Source organism: Gallus gallus, chromosome Z (genome assembly GCF_016699485.2).
Source record: "Gallus gallus isolate bGalGal1 chromosome Z, bGalGal1.mat.broiler.GRCg7b, whole genome shotgun sequence".
In the NCBI taxonomy this organism is placed as follows: Eukaryota; Metazoa; Chordata; class Aves; order Galliformes; family Phasianidae; genus Gallus; species Gallus gallus.
In genome coordinates, this window is record NC_052572.1 from 41,463,402 (window position 1) to 41,482,544 (window position 19,143).

Below are 19,143 nucleotides of genomic sequence, written 5' to 3' on the forward strand. Positions count from 1 at the left end.
AGAAAGAATTATGAGAGCAAACACATCAAATAAATTCCAAGTACCACACAAAATTATGGATTTTGTTTCTTCTTTAATTTCCATTTTACTTAAGTGCAAGCCAAAGAATCCTCTACTCTGCATGGTATCATAGTCTATTTTGTGCAAGTCTGATAATAGCAAGAGCATATATCTGTCAGAGCCTAGATTATCATCTGTTACAAATGACTATGAAACACTTGTTTGTCTCACTGAAAATAACTGGCATCCTTATTTAGATAGTTACTAAAGTTGAAAAAAAAATTAAACGCAAAAGATTTAGGTACCAACTTGAGGCATACCAGTATGACACTATGAAGAAAAGATAGAACGTGCCCAGAGATTTCAGGATGCTCAATGAAGCTTAGATACATGAACAAATAATAAAGCAAAGCAAGACACAGGTCACTAAGACTATACAGAACAATTGACTGTAGGCTTATCTGAATCGTTCATACAAGCTAACAGCACTATGATTTGGTTAGCTGACATAAAATCATCAGTAGTAACTGCCTGTTAATATGTACTTGCCTTTCAATTAAACTAACACGTGAATCATTACTGCTTTCACATTATTCAAAAAACAAGTGAAAAAAAGAGTACCACCGCCTTTTGGCTCCACATCAAGAAATAAAGAGCTGTCTAACTATTCCTTATACATCGCTTAGTAAAGCTACACAACTTGCACAATAAACATGCTTGAAAGCTTATTATTATGTTTAAAGCAAGTTCTTTATCAAAGAACTTCAAACACCACTTCTTTTAAGCAGGGCCTGTTGTCGTTTTGAAGCAGGAATTACTACTAGTCTGAAAAAGATGTGTAAAACTTACCTCAGGAATGAAAACACATAGGCTGGATTCTCATGTAAGACTTTAGATTAATTTTCAGTTGAACAATTACACGGGATGTCCACATGCATGGAGTTTCAACATTTCCCTGCTCCTGACAAAGTTTATGTAACTTTCTTAGACTCCAAAACTCCTGTCATACCATGAAGTTTATTTGTAATAGTCAGGAAAAAAAAAAAGAAAAAAAAGACACCTGCTCTACCAAATGCATTTGTGAAGTTTTGTCCCTGCTATCACAATTTTTGTCTCTAATAACTGGCAAAGCAAAACAAGCTGGTCGTGAATTTTCAACCAGTTGTCTGATTTCGTTCACTGAATAGCATGTTTGTGCTGGTGTTGTAAACAGGAAGAGAACAAGAATGATAATATAACCCCCCTCAGCAGCAGCAGCACAAGCATATGCTGGAATAAACACAACTAAGTCTTAATAAGGATTCCAATTCCTCCAAAGGAAGTTCCAGAGAACAGAAACAGAAGTTATAGCCTTGTCTTTACATATCCTTTCCATTTTCCGTACTGGCTTTCCTTCTAAGAATCCTAAGACCCACAACAGCTGTTTGATCTCCCCCCCCTTTTTTTTTTCTGATGAATGCTGGTGGGACTTGGAGAAAACTGTGTATTAAATAATTGACTTTGAAGGAAAGCATGTGACAAGCACCTAATTATCACTTACCTTCATCAGTACTAAGTAACTTCAGAAAAAGCTGCAAAGTAAATTAATACTTCTAGTATTATTTATTAGTTGCAGTAGTGACAATCTAACTATAGGCTAACAAGTAAATGAAGTACTAAGGGTGTGTTCAAGTTAAAGATTATGCACAAAATCAGTGCCTCGGATTTGGCAAACTCTCTGTGTGAGCTACAATAAAAAGGCATGAAGCTTTAGAGAAGAGAGAACTGCACAGAAGATGTCACATAAAAGGAAATATCGAAAAAGCATTATTAATAACTGTTTGCTCTCTGTCATAGCATTTATGCAGGAACCTCAAGAGGTGAGCTACGCCATGCCTGTGCTTCACAGCAGGATGAGCTTTGTCAATGCTCATCCAACCTATTCTCAATGGCCTTCACACGGACTGCATGAGTTGCCAAGACAACACCCCCAGTATTCCCTCTATTCTTTATCTGAACCCTTCCTGTTGAATTTCAGGCTTGCTACTTTTTGTTTCATCTACTGGAAAGACTCAAACAAGATTATCATAATATTTTTAATAACTTTGTACATAGCTGAAAGTTGTTATCATGCCTATTTCCCACTAGCCTACAAAAGAAAGGCTTACCCTGTGTTAGTTGATGTTTTCTAGGTGCCCTGGCAATCTTGTTTTTTTGGACTGTTCCTGCTTTATTTATTCAAGAGGGCTGTTGAAGCTAGACACAATATTGCAACTAAGTTTGCCAAAAACATACCAGAAAAAGAGTACTTCAGGCTACAGTTTTGATTTCCTAGACCTCACAGCACCTTGATGCAGAGTACTTATTTTCATCTTCCTATTCGTTATGAATATCCCAGATACTTCTCTGAAGAAATGCTACTTAATAGCTCTTTCTTCTTCATTTGTGCATTCCAACTTAAATAATGGTATTTGCATGTATTCATTTGGTATCTCAAGCTGTATGTAGGTCAATTCTTTAATTTTGCTAAATAATTTCAGTTCTTCTTCCTGCATTTCTGCATTTAGCTCCTACCAGCTCTGCAGCTCATTTACATTAATAAGAACATTGTCTACATTCACAATCACAATAATGTAATGAACCTTCGAGAGAGCAGAGCTCTTGCAGAAGTTTGGTCAGTGTTTACCATCATTTTAACAAGATAACTGGTACTTTTTGTAGCTCTGCAACTTTACTGTATTAATTTCATCCAGAGAATTTTCCTACAGTTTACTTATTCTGGGACTGTCACTCAAGTGTTGAGAATACTACTAACAGAATTTAACCCTTCTCCCATGTCATCATTTTTAAGAAACAAATTACAAAGGCTTCACATTTTCTTCTAGGCAAATCCACATTTACTGCTTTTTTACTTTGCTATTTTGCAGATAACTACAGTAGGTTACATTATTTGTTCCAGAGTGGATTCCCAAAATTAAAGTTGCATATCCTTTTAGATACAGTTTTAAAGAGAGGCTTGCCTTTTCTTACATGCCACTAACTCCATTCACCCGTGTAAATTCTGCTCTGCTCTTTCTTCCTGAGACTGAGCTTAACTTCACAACTGATGAGAGACACTGGACACCTGCTCACAGTTCACCCTCTTACAGCTGATATGAAGAAAAAGGACTATAAATTCTCAGACTTTTATACATCAACTAGCAATTCCCTTCCTTCTCAGGAGAGGGGCATATTAGTACACAGTCTTAAATACAATAAGAATCCTCTTGTTAACAGGCAGTTGATCCCTGTTAGCAGCACCTCAGCTGGGTCACAATCTCCCTCATTTTACCCAACTATAACCTGCCTTTTTAAGAATAGGATGACAGGTAATGGGCTTAAGTTGTACCAGTGGAGGTTCAGGTTAGATATTAGGAAAAAATTTCTTCTCAGAAAGAGTGGTGACACATTGGCACAAGCTGCCCAGGGAAGTGGTTGAGTCACCATCCCTGAAAGCACTCAAGAACCGTGTAGATGTGGCACGGAGGGACATGGTTAGTGGGCATGGTGGTTATGGGTTGATGATTGGACTAGATGGTCTTAGTGGTCTTTTCCAACCTGAATGATTCTACAATGCTTCTCACTGCTTTGGTCTACATACACTTTGTTCTCGTACACACATTCACTGAAGATCTGATTTTACTGATGACTTTATCCCCTGCTCAGCCTGTTCTCCTCTGCATTTCAATATTTAAGGTTTGTACTATCAATATTAGTATCAGTTGCTCCTAGAAAAGTTTAATGCACATGGGGAATACACTGTTTGTTCTTACTGTACTACTTGCTAGCATTAAGTTTTCACAACATCTCTGACACATTGTTTTCAGCCTTCATTACGATGTATTTTCATAGACTTCAGAGGTAGCTCTAAAATTTTATCCTGTACCAAGCTAACTGAAATATCTCTATCAGCCCTAAGGGATTCAATCAAACCATACCTGGAAAACTGCAAACAGGGACAACATACAGATGTTGTAATTTTTGTACTACCACGTAAAAGCTAATTTACCAAGTCAACACAATTTATAAAACAAGTTCTGTACTACACACTGTACCAACTTGTTTAAAGTTCCTCAATGTAGTACAGTAAATTTGAGTTGTATGACAGAACAAAAACTTTTTTTTGATTTAACAGTGATTGTAGAAATGTTACTTTCCAGTAAAATATACAGAAAGATACTGAATAGCTATGTAAAATAACAACCATCTTGATTACCAGAGCTTCCTCTCTGCATGTCTGACATGTCTTCATCTGCTAAGTCTTTCTGAAGTTGTCGTCTTACATTTCTGTTTCCCGCACCTTCAACTTCGTGAAAAGAGTCTTTTCTTGCTCTGTTATGCGTGGGAATCCAGATTCCAGATCTGTAGTCTCTCCAGCTGTCAGAAGTACCACGGTGGTCATCAGATATCCACTTCTTTATTTGGTCTTTTTGGGTATCACTCAACTTTGACCCTTGACTGTGAGTTATATTTTTAAGAGAATTTGGGCTACTGAAAACACTACGTGGTCCTCGTCTGGGACTACCTCCATAATGTCCTGGTGCTCCCTTCTTCTTCTGCAGGTTGATATCTATTTTATTGCTATGGCCATTTCCATATTCATCCATTACTTGGTAGTCTTTCCGTAAGAGACCTCCTTTGAATTCTTCTTCAAATAACATCTCCGGTTCCTTACTTTGTTTGGTAAAGTAAGGCTTTGCAGTATCTCCCATAGTTATTGCTATTCAATTTTGTAGTTCACACCTAGAAAATAAAATGTTAAAAGCAGTACTTAAAAAATAATCAACAAATAAATACAGATGTACTGGCTATTATTTGATATGAAAATCTAAACAATAAAAGCCTGGTAAACACATCTTGGTGGAAAATGAAATTTCATTCCAATCAATTAAAATGCAGTTCAAAATTAATATAAGCTTCTCCTCTTGAAATGTCTAAAGCCTGAAGGTTGTTTACAAAATGCAGGGATATTTCATGGCTTTTTTTTTTTTTTTTTCTTTTTTCCCTGTATATGATGAGATTCTCTGTATATATAGATGAGGCTCTAGATGCCTTCGAAAAAATAAAGACTTTAAGAATCCTCATCATTCTCAGCTCAGTACGGAATAACTTTTAAAGAGTCACAGAACAAACTCTGGTACACATTTTTAGGAAGCAATACAGGAAATGCTCCAAAGTGATGGAACAAGAGGGAATGGTTTTAAACTCAAGGACGGAACGTTTAGATTGAATGTCAGGGGAAGTTCTTTAAGGAGAAAGTGGTAAAGTGCTGGAACAGGCTGCCCAGATAGGCTGTGGGTGCCCCGTCCCTAGAGGTATTCAAGACCAGGATGGATGGGGCCTTGGACAGCGTGGTCTAGTACCAGATCTGGAGGTTTGAGGCCCTACCTGTGGCACGGACTTGGAACTTGATAATCTTTAGGGTCCCTTTCTACTCAAGCCATTCTATGATTGATTCTATGATTCTATGAAAAGCCATTTAAAAACATCATCTAAATATCGTTCCCCACAGACACTGTTCACTTTGTTAAGAATTAAAAATGTGACCAGTTACAGAGTTACAACTGGTCTGTGAGGCAAACATCACCCAGTAATCAAGAAAAAACCTCAGCTGCCCAATGCACTTTGTACTTTTCACCTTTTCCAGCACTCTGAGGTTTCATATTACTGGGTAGTAAACATGCATGTTCATACTACTTTAGTACTGCCTAAAAAATGAGGGCTGCCAATATGCCCCCCAGACTTTGCCATGTCTGTGTTCTTACAATAAAAGGCTTTCAGAGTACTATAACTGAGGGGCTAACCTAAACCTGGGAGACTGGGAAAGGAGTGTTATATGGAAAAGATGTTAAACCAAGTAAACCAAAAACAGTCCCTGCAACTACACTGCATATTGCATGATTGAAATATAGCCACATGCAACCAAACTGGAATTTTTTTTCTCTTTCCAAAAAAGATGTACGTGCTTAAGGCTGCAGAGAAAGCTACAGAACTACTTAAGCAGTACATAATTTACTTCTGATGTCTTCAGTATGGATATAGGATGCTTGATTTCATAGATATCTATATATAGATAGATATACACACACTCACATGTGCATGCACGTACATTCACACGCATGCGTATATATACATATAGAAAAGTTCTGCAGGCCCCAAAGGCACCATTATACATCACAGTGTCTGTTTTCTACCAGCCTGAAGCTTTCAGTGTTTAACCCCCAAGTAAGCAGAGCTCTGCTCTTACAAGAGTGACAGCTCTTGGGTCCCTGGCCGAAGACCTGAACTCAGTCAGCTGCACACTACTGCAGAGGTGCAGTTATTCTAACTAGGAGCCAGTAACAATAAAGAGTACAAACTGGACTTGCTTCTTATATGAGGAAAGAAGCTGCCATCAACTCTGTATTTTGGAACAGCCCACAAACAGGTCGCTCCGCAGCCAACTCGAGAGCCCAGCCCACGCCCAAGCACAGGTCGGGCGGGACGCTCGCTGTGCCGCGGCCCCATCCCGCAGCTGACACCAGGCAGGGCGCGGTACGCGCGTGGGCCCCGGACAGCCAGGGGTCAGCAGCAACGCTACCGGGGCGAGAGCCACCCCTCGCGGGGTCGGGAGGAGCGGGCAGTGCCGCCAAGACACCGGCCGGTGCCGCCGAGCAGGGCGCCGTCACCGCCACGCAGAACACACGCTGCGAGGCCCGGGACGCTCCTTCGCCTCGCAGCCCCCTCCTCCAGCCTTCCTCGCAGCACACACACGGCTCCGGCCCGCCTCCTACCTCCCCACTCGGCCCCCACAGCAACCACCCCGGCGCTGAGAGGAGGGAGGGAGGAAGGGAAGGAAGGAGTAAGGAACACGGCCTGGGCCGCCGGAGGCGCGGAAACTCGGTCGGGGGAAGACGCTCGGCGAGAGGGCGCCGCGGGACCCGGCGGGAGGCCCCTCCCGGCCGCCATTCGCCGAGAGAAGGGCACTCACCGGCCGCCGACACTCCGTCCCCTACCGCCTCCCCGCCATTACGTCGCGGCGGAAGCACTGCCGGTTCCTCAACGCCGCCGCCCGCGCGGCTCTTCCGGCAGCCCGACCCCGCCTTTCGCTCGCCTGGCGGTGTTTGTGGCTCGCAGTATAGCGCGCCGCCATTAAGCGATCACGGGGTTTGCAACGTAGGTCGTAGAATCATGGAATCACAAGGTTGGAAAGGACCTACAAGATCATCTAGTCCCACCGTCGTCCCATCACCACTGCTACCACAAGCTATTAAACCTATCTCGTAGCTCCTCATCCAGGCACCTCTTGAACACTGCAAGGGACAGCGACTCCATCACCTCCCTGGGCAGGCCATTCCAGTGCCTGACCACTCTCTGAGAGAAAAAAATTTTTCCTTATGTCTAACCTAAACCTCCTCTGGTACAACTTGTGGCCATTTCCTCGGGTCCTGTTCGTTGCCTGTGAGAAAATGCAAAACCCCTTCTCATCACAGCCTCCCTTCAGGAAGTTATAAAGTGCAATGAGGTCTCTGAATCTCCACTTTTCCACACAGAACAATCCCAGCTCCCTCAGCCACTCCTCACAAGTCTTGTGCTCCAGACCCCTTGCCAGTTTTGTTGCCTTTCTCTGGACACGTTTCAGGGCCTCAACGTCTTTCTTGTAGTGAGGGGCTCAAAACTGAACATGGTACCTGAGGTTGCCAAACAGGCCCCTTGCTGCAAATGTAGCTCCTCGCCCAGCCTGCCTTGGCAAGGGCCACCCAGCTAACATGAAGCGATATTTTTGCAGTACTTTAGTCATTATCCTTGTAGGAGAAGAATAAATACATGGATATGAACAGTCACAAAAACAGCGCAGTATAAGTAATGTGAAGAATAGGCACTGAATGCAATACTGTTCACCACATCGAGGCAGAGACATTTCTTCTCACATCTGGATACAGTACTCCAGGTGAGGCCTCACCAGTGCAGAGCAGAGGGGCAGAATCTCTCAACCTGCTGGCCACAATTCTTTTGATGCAGCCCAGGATATGGTTGGCTTTCTGGGCTGCGAGGGCATATTGCTGACTCATGTCCAGATTACCATCCACCAGTACCCCCAGGTCCTTTTAGCAGGACTGGGGAGACAAATGACTGTCAGACAAATACAAGAGTAGTAATGGTAAAAAGATGCTGTGCTGTAAGTGGGTGGGAAAGAGAATTAGCAGAGCTTGTTAAGTACACCTGAAAGTAAAAAAAAAAAAAAAAAAAAAAAAAAAAAAAAAAAAAAAAAAAAAAACTAGAGGGGCGTATCTCATGAAGATGGGCCAGATGCTTGTAAGTCAGATTACTGGCTATCACAGAACCACGTTTTGTTTTTAAAGACATCTAATTTGTGGATTACTTCAGCAGTGATGTTGAATCTGACACGGACTTTTTTGCTTCAGTTTAAGCCAGTCATTGCATTTCCAGTTTCTCCATAACTACATATATTTAGCTCCATATATTCTCTGTCCCAGTGGACAGCTAAGCACCATGCAAATGTTCATTCACAACCCTTCCTCACACGCCCTTTCTTCCTTCTTTAGGAAAAGAACTGGAAAAAAAGTGTGAGAACTCACAGGTTGAGGTAGGGACAGAGTAGGTAAGAAGAAATGGAAAATAAAAAACACCCCCATCCCATCAAAGAGGCTACAAAACAACAACAAAAAAAGCCCCAACAACTGATGCAGAATACTATTGCTTACCTCTGGTGGGATGATGCCCAGCCAGTCTCCAAGCAAATATTCCAGCCAATTTTCCCCAGTTTCACGGTTGAACTTGATGTGGTATAGATATGGAAAATCCCTTTTTCCAGTTTGTGCCAGCAGTCCTGGCTGTGTCCCGTCCAAGCTGCCTGCACACCTCCATCCTCCTCACTGGCATAACAGCATGAGAAACTGAAAAGTCCTTGGCTTTTTGTATGCACTGTTTAACAATAACAACTAAAAATAGTGGTGTGCTAGAGCCACTATTTTCATCAGAAATCTGAAACACAGAACATGCCAGCTACTATCTCAGCCAAAACAAGGGTGCTCAAACAAGTATTTAGTACATTTTGCAAATAGTGTTTTTGTGTTGTGAAGCATACTGTTTTCTATTAGAAAAGTTTTCCCCAGCAAGAAAAAAAAAAAAACACCAAAAAAAGACAAAACAAGAAACATTCAAGGTTTACTCTGGTTTTGTAAGCTAAATTGAACTTAGCTTGTGCCAGAAACCCGCCACACTGGTACTAAAGGGGATGGAGTTGCCTGGGCACAGGAGTGGCAGGAAGCAGAGCACATGTTTTGACTGTCAGTCATCTCTTGGAGCCTCATCCCTCATCTGCAGTCTCTCACCTCTACATTTCACTGTTGCATCACTCCCAGCTTCAAAAGTTGCTAAGAGGTATTGAAAATGTTGCTGCTGTCCATGTGAATGAAAGATTGCATCACTTCCAAATAAGTCAAACCTGTGAGCTAGATATCTTACAGTGAGATTTTCCTGAAGAAGTTGCAGCTGACTGATGCACTTCTGTGCAGACAGCTTGGCCCAGTCAAAGTTCTAGATGCTCACAACTTTTAATAATTATTTTGTTTTGATTGAGATATTCAAGCATGAATTTATCTGTGGAGAGCAATCTTATGAAAATCCCCAGGTGCTGAAAATAAAGTGATTTAGACCTGGACACAGAGGTATATGGTATAACACAGAGTTAGCCCTTTATCGGTTAAACTTTTACATCTGGTAACCTACTAGGAAAATGCATGCAAAACTTACCACACTGTAAGCTGTGCCTTGAAGTGGAAGAGGAGTGGGACAAAACCCTGAATGTCTTAGGAGCTGCAAACACACACTGCTAACCACAAATCCATAAGTTACAGCTTGATTTGTGTTCAACAGATGGCAGCAGGTTCAAAAGAATTGCTGAAAAGCTGTAACTGTCAGTGAAATCAAGACCTAAAAACATTATTATGCAGCAAAATAAAAGTGTGATAACAATGTGATTACAAATTTAGCTAGTCTGGGAAAGGACAACAGTGGGGGAAAAATGTCAGCACAGGCTTCAGCTTCATCTGGCAATTAGAGACATACTTTGCCTGCACTTTCAGGCTCATATGTTCCTGTTGATGTGTCTGCCATTCTCTAGGCTCATCTGATTAAAGCTAGCAATTCAATGCCTCCCTGTGCCACCTCCAAGTCTTTGTTCTCTATGTCAGCAGTGTCTAAGGGAATATTTTAGAATAGGCTGCAGTCTTTGGAAGCCTTTCTTATTCTCCCTCACTTTCACTTGAATATTTTCTCTGAAACATGGGGACTGTAAAAGTGAGGTAAGCAAAATGTATTTTGCTATCAATCAGCATTATTTTAACAAATCATTAGATGGCCACTATATTTTATCTTCTCTTGAGAGTCGTCTCAGTTAGGCTCAGGCATGCAGCATGCTTATAATTCTTATAAAGCTGATAATTTAAAAAATAAAGGGCCTGAGGAAAAATATCATAAATGCAAAGCATAACCCTTTCCATTGATAAAGGTGGAGTTAGAAGAAGTTGTCTTTTCAGGGACTCATATCTTTGATCTTCACAGTATAAAGGTCCTGAAAGTTTGTTGGTACCACTGTCACAGAATCAATGGATCACAGAATGGCTGAGGCTGAAAGGGATTTTTTGAAATCATCTTGAGATCAATGCTCTTCTGTCAAGCAGAGCCACCTAAAGCAAGTTACACTGGACTGTCCATCTGGGTTTTGAGTATCTCCAAAGATGGAGATGCTGCAACCTCTCTGAGCAACCTGTGCCAGTTCGACCACCATCACAGTAATAGGCTGTTTTCTCATGCTCCATTGGAATCCAATATGTTTTAGTTTGTGCCCACTTCCTCTTGTTCCATCAGTAAGAACTACCGAGAAGAGTCTGCCTCCTTCTTCTTTATGTTCTCTCATTTATTTATACACACTGTAAAGATCCCCCACTGAACCTTCTATTTGCAGGCTGAACAGGCATAGCCCTCTCAGCCTCTCCTTTTACAAAAGATACTGCAATCTCCATATCATATTCATGCCCCTTTGTAGGAGTTGCTTCAGTATGTCCATGTCTCTCTTGTGCTGGGGAGCTGAGAACAGGTCCAGCTCTCCAGGTGTGTTTCACCAGTGCTGAGCAGAGGTGAAGGATCACCTCCCTCCACCTGGAGCAATGTGCTGTTAGCTGTTGGCCTTCTTTGCCTGGAGTGCAAACTGCAGGCTCATTGTCAATTTGGCATCCACTAGTACCCCCTGGCTGTTCTTGGTAGAGCTACTTTTTGGCCCTTTCAACTCCAGGAATGTACTGATGCATGGGGTTATTTCTCCCCAGATGCAAAGCAACTCAATTATTTGTAGAACAATTCAATTCATTGAATTTCAGGAGGTTCCCCTGAGACCATTTCTCCAGCTCAGATGACAGTACAGCATCTGCAGTGTTAGTCTCTCTTCAGAGTTCTGTATTTTCCACAGGCTTGGTGAGGATGCACTGCATACCAGTGTTCAGATTACGTGTGAAAATGGTAAGTACATTTAGTCCCAGTGTCAACCCTTAGGGCACACCACTACAGACTGGCCTCCGACTGGAATTTGTGCCCTTAATCACAGTCCTAGATCTGGGTAAGAGACTGCTATACAGGGAGATCCTTCTAGCAGAAGCTTACACAGTGTAGTGTAAATGGCAAAATAATTTGCTTGCTGGTACAGCCTGTAGTCATTCTTAACCTGAACTACATGATACTGGCCAGAGGATTTGTCAATCTGCAGAGCAGAGGTTTTTCTTCTGGCATAAGTGTGTCGACCAAAGGTGTGATTTTTCCATGGCACTCTGAAGTGTAAACCAAGCTTAATGTGCGAAGGGGTAATGAAGCCTGGTTGTTACGCTATTTCATGGCAGGCATTCCAGGATATGTGCTCACCCCATAAAACAGATGTCTCCTACTCTCAGAGCAGCTAGGGGATTTTGACGAGATTGCTGATGTTACGGAAAATATTAAGCAATAATCCCTTCCATCAACCTAATTCCCAGTTCCTCAGCTGGCTAAAAATGTTGCAACTGTTTTATTACAGTGGATAGTTTTACAACACCCACATGTTTTTTAGTTCCAAGGTTGACTGAATTTCTGAACATCATCATAAATTAGAAGTACAGAACTTGACAAGTTGTTCATTGTGAGAATTTCTTGTTTAAAGAAGTACATAAATAGTATTGACTTTACTAATTTACTGTTTGTAAGAAATATTACTTTATAAAAGGAATTAAATGAAATGCTTTCATTATATACAGCCTACGTATGTACAGCTAGACATACATATCTGTTTGTATGTGAATATGTAAATATGAGGGACTGTATACTAGTTCACAGGAACTGACATATTTCTTTTGACTTCAGAAACAGAAAATTACTGTGGATCAGGAAAAAACATGGATCATCTTACACCAAGATTTTCTCAAGATGGTCATCCATAATAACTGGGCTGTAAAATTTAAATCATGTACTCTGTGTAGCCTGAAGTACTGGCCTTCATCAGAGTCAGTCCCTCCTGCATTACCTGGTGGTGTTTAGTACTTATAACATCAGACTAGTTATGTAAGATCCACATGTTATCATTAGGTATTTAAGTTGAAAATGTTTGTTTATGTTTTAAAGTGCTTTTGTGTCATTAGTGAGACACTACAGGCAGATGAAGAATAATGTTATGTAATACTGTTCTTTTATTATTATTATTATTATTTTTTATCATTTCCTATGTTTTTCCTCCAGAAAACACTTCTGGAGCATTCATAATCCACATCTGCCGAACAGGAGGGCCCAGAAAATCATTCTGCTCTCAAGCAGTATCTCCTGTGTCAATACATCACTGGAGTGAGTGAACAGAGCTGTGTTGGATGTGGTCTCCACTGGCTCATGTGAAGACCTGCATTTTCACCTGTGGCACCAGCACCTGTGGAGGCACAGCATCTCTTCCATGCCCCTGTAGCTGCAGCTTCTTTCTCCAGCAGTTTTCAATGAGAAGGGAAGCACTTCCACTGGAAGTGACTTTGAGGCCAGATGCCTGATGGTCTGCTTGTGCTTGATGGGCATGTGCAGGATTTTCAGGTACCTTGAAACACATTTGGAACAAGCAGTGCATCCCTGCCTAAGCCACCGAAAGCCTGAAAATCTAATATCAATATCCAAAGTCCTGGGAATCTCCCTAGAAAAGACCTGAGGGTGTAAAATGGGATCTACCTTTGGAAAATTGAAAAGCTCTGTTGGGAGGTTACAAAAAGCTGTAAAGGGAACTACTGGATACAGACACATTTGGACTAGTTTCTCTTGCTAGTCTGTGTATCCTTAAGGGAGCAGTTGGCACGAGGAAGTTTAGTTTTAGCTCCAGTCAGCTTTAATTGCAGTTAGGGAAGTTAGGCAGTTAGCATTGTTATGGGATGTTTTCCAATTAGTAGACACGTGTTATCTCTGTATGGAAAAGGTCTGCCCTCCTACTGAAGGAAGCAGAACAACACTTATGCATGAGAGTAAAGCAAATTCTGCTCTGTTTTTCACTCTCCATCCCAAATAGACCTTTTAAATAACTTGTATTATCTTTTCACACGAGTCAGGTTATTTGCACTTAGGCAAATTTAAAAGGCCCCTTGAGTATATGAGAAACGTAAGAAGAGGTAAATATTTCTGAAATGGGTAAACAAACAAAGTGGAAAGTCTTAAGCCAAAAGCTTTAGATTGCCTTCTTGCTGTTGTGTCATTAGATAAATGGATTATAGATTATTTGGAAAGAAACAGTGGGGTTTTGTCTGGACATTTTGATATCTTTTGTTATTTATAGTTTCCAAGAAAGCCTGTATGCAGTCTGATTGCCAAACTTGGATATGTAAATTGTTACACATGATGCTGCCTGTTTGTTTGATGAATGTAGCAGTACATTTGCCCTTGGCCTCAAGCATATCATTCTGCCTTTGTCAATTTCTTTGAAATAAGTACAGCAAGCTAATGCTGTAAATAAGTTGGAATGACTTAAGGCTTCTTCATGGCATAGATGAAATTGAACTTTGCTTCTCTACTTTGTGGGAGCAAAATAGCTCTTTGGGGACAAGCATATATGATTTTGTGAAAGAGGTATAGCTGGTGCTGAGAAAGGAAATGCGGGTAGGAGAAGAAAACTGGGAGGAATCAGTTGGAAGTAGGAGAAAGTAGCACAGAAGAGTCCCTGGTGGCTCAGGGACCTCTTGGAGGTGGAAGGAGGGACAAGTGACATTTCAGTACAATTTCTTGAGGAATACAACCAAAATTACTCAGAGTTGCATCTGAGAGAACAAAGAGATTTCCAAGGCCCTGTGAGAATGGGCCCTCAGGCAGTAAGGACGGGGGGTTGCCACAGCTCCCTTTCCTCTGGTTAGCAGAGGTTAGCGTGTTAGTAGCTGGTGCTGGCAGCTGGGTGATGGTGAAGTGAGGGCTGCCTGTAGTAGCCTTTTTTCTGATGAGCCTTCCTCACTGGCATGTACTGCATGTTGCTAACTTTTGCACCATCAGATGCTGCACTGATCTTTTTGCTCAGCTGCTGATTTGTATCTCCTCAAGTCTTTCATGCCCACTGAGCATCTTCACCAGCAGTGAGAGTTGGTGGATTGAGCAGAACAGTTCTGTTGCCCTTGAAACATCTGGTCTGCAGGATCTGGCACATGCTGGCACAACACTGGATTTTCTGGTGTCAGTTCTTACTGCTTGGATGGAGGCAGGTGCCAAAAGCCACTTGATGCTTTGGCCAAAGCTATTTATTTTTAAAGATATTTTGTCAGTCCTTCATATTCCCTCTGTCTTCCCCCAATTTGCAATTTCAGACTGCTGCCTACTTGCCTGAAGCTTTTCCTGATGCATTTAGCTTGTAAAAAATCTCCAACTCAGAGAAAGCATATGAGGTTGATTATAATATCCAGTCATTAACAAAGAGTCCCCCCCCCAAAAAACAAATGTACATTGCCCCAAACAAAGTTTGCTCTGACTGTGCTTAGGAAGAGAACTACCTTCAAATTACTAAGAATACAACACAGAAGTCTGGAATGTATAGAAATACTGAATATACAACCCTGAATATAGATCTGGAAGCTATGTGAAATACAATCATGTTCTGATACCCTTTAAGCATGTTGGATAGTAATCTGCAGTAGTTTCATTATGTTTATATGACCATGTGGAGTAAATACGAAAATGAAGTTGTGCCATTTGGCTCTACGTGGTATTTCCCTGAAATTTCAATAGCTGGAGAATTAATGAGAAACAGGTTTGGATCAGCTCTCTCGCAGGTTACCAGCATGTTTGTCCTTCCTATGCGTGGGATTTGCCTGTGTATCGGTGTGTTGGACTGTGTACACGAGGTGGCGACAGCTCTTCTTTGTGCTGGGCCACGAGGGGGACCCAGAGGCATAGGCCAGTCAAAGCCGTTAGCTTCCAGCCTGGATTTTCTGAAAGGAGCTTTTTTGTCTCCTAGCTTTAGTTTTCAGGAATCTTTTCACTACTCACCTCCATGCTTTCTGTGGGAAAATCTGAGAAGGGCTCTTACCAAACAAATTGCTTTAGGTAGTAAATGATTGCTGAGCAGACGGAGAAAGACTGTATCTTCTAGGGCAATAGTTATAAATCATGTGAAGACATGAGGAGGAGAGCATCTGCCCTGATGTATTGTACTGTGGGTGCATACAAGAAAAATATTTTTAAAAAAGTCAGCATCTGGAATTTTCCTTTTATTAGCATTTTTGAACATTTAGCCCTGCAGACAAATGTAGATGTGATGATACAGTTCCACAAATTAGAGGAAAACCTTATTAAAAATGAAGTTGCTCCACAAATATAATAAATTGGAGACTTTCTGTAGTAGTCAGCTTTGCTGCTGCTGCTGTTACTCCAACAGCCATTCTGTTTCTAAAATGCCACTGCATGTGGAAACAGGACATTTCTTCCACAGCAATAGAAAACATCCCTTGATATCTCCTGTTTTGGTATGGAAATAACAGCTCTATCTGCATATGGACTGACTCAGCAGCTTCATTAAGTAGTCCTGAGAAATACCTTTCCTGGTGAGGAGATCTCACATGCCTTCACAGTGGGCTGCTTCCCCTTCTTCTATTGCACATGGTCAGCAGACACAGGGTAGGGTTACGTCCGTTGCATTGAGTCTGTCCTTCTGCTGCCCACTTATGCTGTTTCAGTCAATGTAAATGATAGCTATGTTTCTATCATTACAAGAGTTATGTATACACAAGAGTTATATTATAGAGCTCCCCACTAGGTAGGGGAGCCAGGAATTATTTTACTGCAGAGACAGTTTCTTGTTATTCAATGGAAAACTTATGTTGGTGAGTGACAGTGTCATAATTTGGCCAAAGACTAAATTAAGCAATGCTGTGTTGCATCTATACAGCACCCTCAGACTGAGATCAAGTTTAATTACAATTGCTGTTAAACCCACTCAGTTTGTTCTTGGAGTGTCACCCCTAATTCAGTGACAGGGAGGAGGGGTCCTTGGCGCTGAGTCAGGAGCAGGGCCAAGAGTGGCCTGGGCCTGGTCTAGGAAGAGACCATGGTCTCACCCTCCTGCTGTCAACTCACAGTCCACCTCTGCAGGCCTGGCAGCACTGCAGAGCTGCTCTTTGGTCACACACCTGCCAGAGAGGCCCTGCAGGGATTTCCCGAGATCTTGCATGCAGGGCAGGCCGTGCAGAATTCTGTCTGCTGCAAGGAGCTAACTTTTATTTCCACCTCTGTGTTGTGTACTGGGAAAATAGAGTAAAAAGTGCAGTGACAAACTTATATTAAAGATGGTTCCCTTCCCTCTCTGCTTTTTCTGGCAGCAGCAGAACATGCACCAACAACACACCTTCCATTACTAATATTTTGAAACCCAGAGCAGGAGAGTGCCTCAAACCGCAGCCTTATAGCGTAATGAAGAATACACACAGCTGCAGTAACAACCACATAATTATTTAATTAGTTTTTGACAGCTTCAAATTGCACAGGCAAAGGAATGCATGAACCACACATGGAAACCTGCCAGCAAAGGTTTTACATGTACGCAGATGGTTTTAGCTATTGTAAGCGCAAAGCCAGGTTGTTGTACATTTACTGCAGAACCTAACAGCACATCATGCACTGCAGATTTATACCAGGGGAATAAAAATGCTATGTGTAATTATTTCTTCCCCTTTATGCCGTAGTGTTTCTTTCATTGTATTTAACTTTCCGTAGCTGAGTCCTGTGAGACCAAAGATGGGAATATTTTAGCATTAACTTAAGTAATCTGTAAAGTAACAGCTTCTTTGGGCTTTTGGAATAAGCAGCCATAATATGACTAATTAACATTATATATCACTTTCTATTTTAAAGTCCTCTTATGGATATGAATTAACACCTCTGTTAAGAGGTTAACTTTTGGTATCTTTATTTTGAAAAAGAGAAACCTGAAGCTCAGAGGAGTATAATAACTTGCCAGAGGCTCAAGCGTGATTCAGGGACAAAAGAGACAGCAAACTAAGAATTTTCTTAGTTCTCATTTAGCTCTGTGGAGAGCTAGAACAAGAAAGTTCAATATAGAAATAAAGGAAAAAGAATTGCCTGTCACAGAACTGATGGGGAGGGAACTGGCACTAGTATCTATCCGTCTTTGGAAAATAGATTATTCCAGAGGGGAAGATAATAATTTAGGAGCGAAGCAAAGCCTAATGTACTGTAAATATTTGCTCTTCTGCTGCTGCAGAGCCAACACCCATCCCTCATGTCACTCCGAAGTGTTTATAATTTCCATGTGTTGCAAGCTCCATGATTTTGTATTGGAGCGGAAGTGATTTCTTGTGAGTGCACCTAATTAAGGCTAACAGTTTAAATAAAACATGGATTAATTCAAAACTTTACTCTGAGCTCTAAATGAACACAAACTTTGTCTGAGGCTTAAAAAGTTAAGTCCTCTCTTTTCCCACATAATTTCAGTTTTCATATTTTCCAGTCTTTGCTTTTTATGGTTCTGGCTGGGATAGGAAATGCTAAAAGCCCACAAGAAAAGGTTATTCCCAGAGAGCTATGTAAGATATTCACGACAAAACCCTAAAGCATGTGGAACACATGTGGTTTCAAGTTGCACAAGAAAGTCAAAATCCAGACTCTGTTGAAGTTTATGACGTGGTTTGAATGAAACTAGTCCCATTTTCAAACAAATCTGGTCAGCTTCCTGGTTTTGAGATGGAACCATCCAAAATCACAGTTTAGCAAGGCCTGGGGAGAAAACTCAGTGGTGCCCAGCAGGTGAGAGATGGGCACTGGGAGGAGCATTGGAGCTGAAAAAGTGAGCACAGTGCTGATGGGTCTCCTAATGCAGAGCACTGTAGTGAGAAGTTGTATTGAGGTCAGTGATGGGACACACCTCTGAAATGCAGATAACATGCGCTGCTGGAGAGGCTGGGGGGCTCCCATCATGGCCCTCAGAGAGCATTCCACTCCTCCTTTACAGATGCTCCCAGTACACACTGGAGAATAAAAGTTAGAAGGCGACAAATACTTCAGGACTGCACTCACACTATGTTGAGTTCTGTAGAATTTTTGCTGACAACCTTGAAGCCAGAGGGAAACCACAGCTTTGTTTTACTTAAAAAGGTCTCTGACTAAGAAACTGAAAGACTGTTAAGAAACTGTTAGCATCTGTGATGATACCACGTCCAAAGAAATCTTTGAAAAGGCCAAATCATGTGAAGGATATTTGCTTTATTGTCCTGCAGTAATACTCTGGAAATTACCATTAAAGGTATGTATGTTTTTAAGAGCTGTATGTAGCAAACTTGTTGATGCTTCAGCCTGTCTCCAGAAGCGCTATCAAAACACTAATCAGGAGTTATGTTCTGGGATTGCTGGGATGGGCAGCAGAATAGTATTTTTCTTATGTACTCCTAGAAACATCTTAACGTGAGTTATTGACACTTCTGTAGATTACTGAAACTGGAAAGGTTTAAAATCAACTTTGCCTCTATGAGTCTTTGTTGCTAATTGCTTTTAAAACTTCAAACACCATAAGAAATGAAAAATAGGCCAGAGAACTTACAATCAAGGCTTTAATAATAGGGCTGGAAGAAAATATTACCTTTATAG

At 41.5% G+C, this 19,143-nt stretch overlaps 1 protein-coding gene and 1 long non-coding RNA gene across 4 annotated transcripts in view; one reads left to right on the forward strand and one right to left on the reverse strand.

The window, feature by feature from the left end:
• The window catches only part of ZCCHC6 (zinc finger CCHC-type containing 6), a 32,986-nt gene extending 25,948 nt beyond the window's left edge, over positions 1 to 7,038 (reverse strand). For all 3 annotated transcript variants that reach the window (XM_015280230.4, NM_001271947.2, XM_015280231.4), the window contains exons 1-2: positions 6,989 to 7,038; positions 4,235 to 4,761 (exon numbers count right to left, since the gene is read on the reverse strand). In XM_015280230.4, coding sequence (XP_015135716.2) covers positions 4,235 to 4,730 — 496 coding nt within the window. In that variant the 5' untranslated portion in view covers positions 4,731 to 4,761; positions 6,989 to 7,038. The remainder of the gene's footprint in view (positions 1 to 4,234; positions 4,762 to 6,988) is intronic.
• A 71-nt stretch (positions 7,039 to 7,109) lies between these two features.
• LOC112530629 overlaps positions 7,110 to 19,143 on the forward strand; it is a 71,408-nt gene continuing 59,374 nt past the window's right edge. Inside the window, exon 1 of the long non-coding RNA XR_003072398.3 lies at positions 7,110 to 18,802. This is a non-coding gene — a long non-coding RNA (uncharacterized LOC112530629). The remainder of the gene's footprint in view (positions 18,803 to 19,143) is intronic.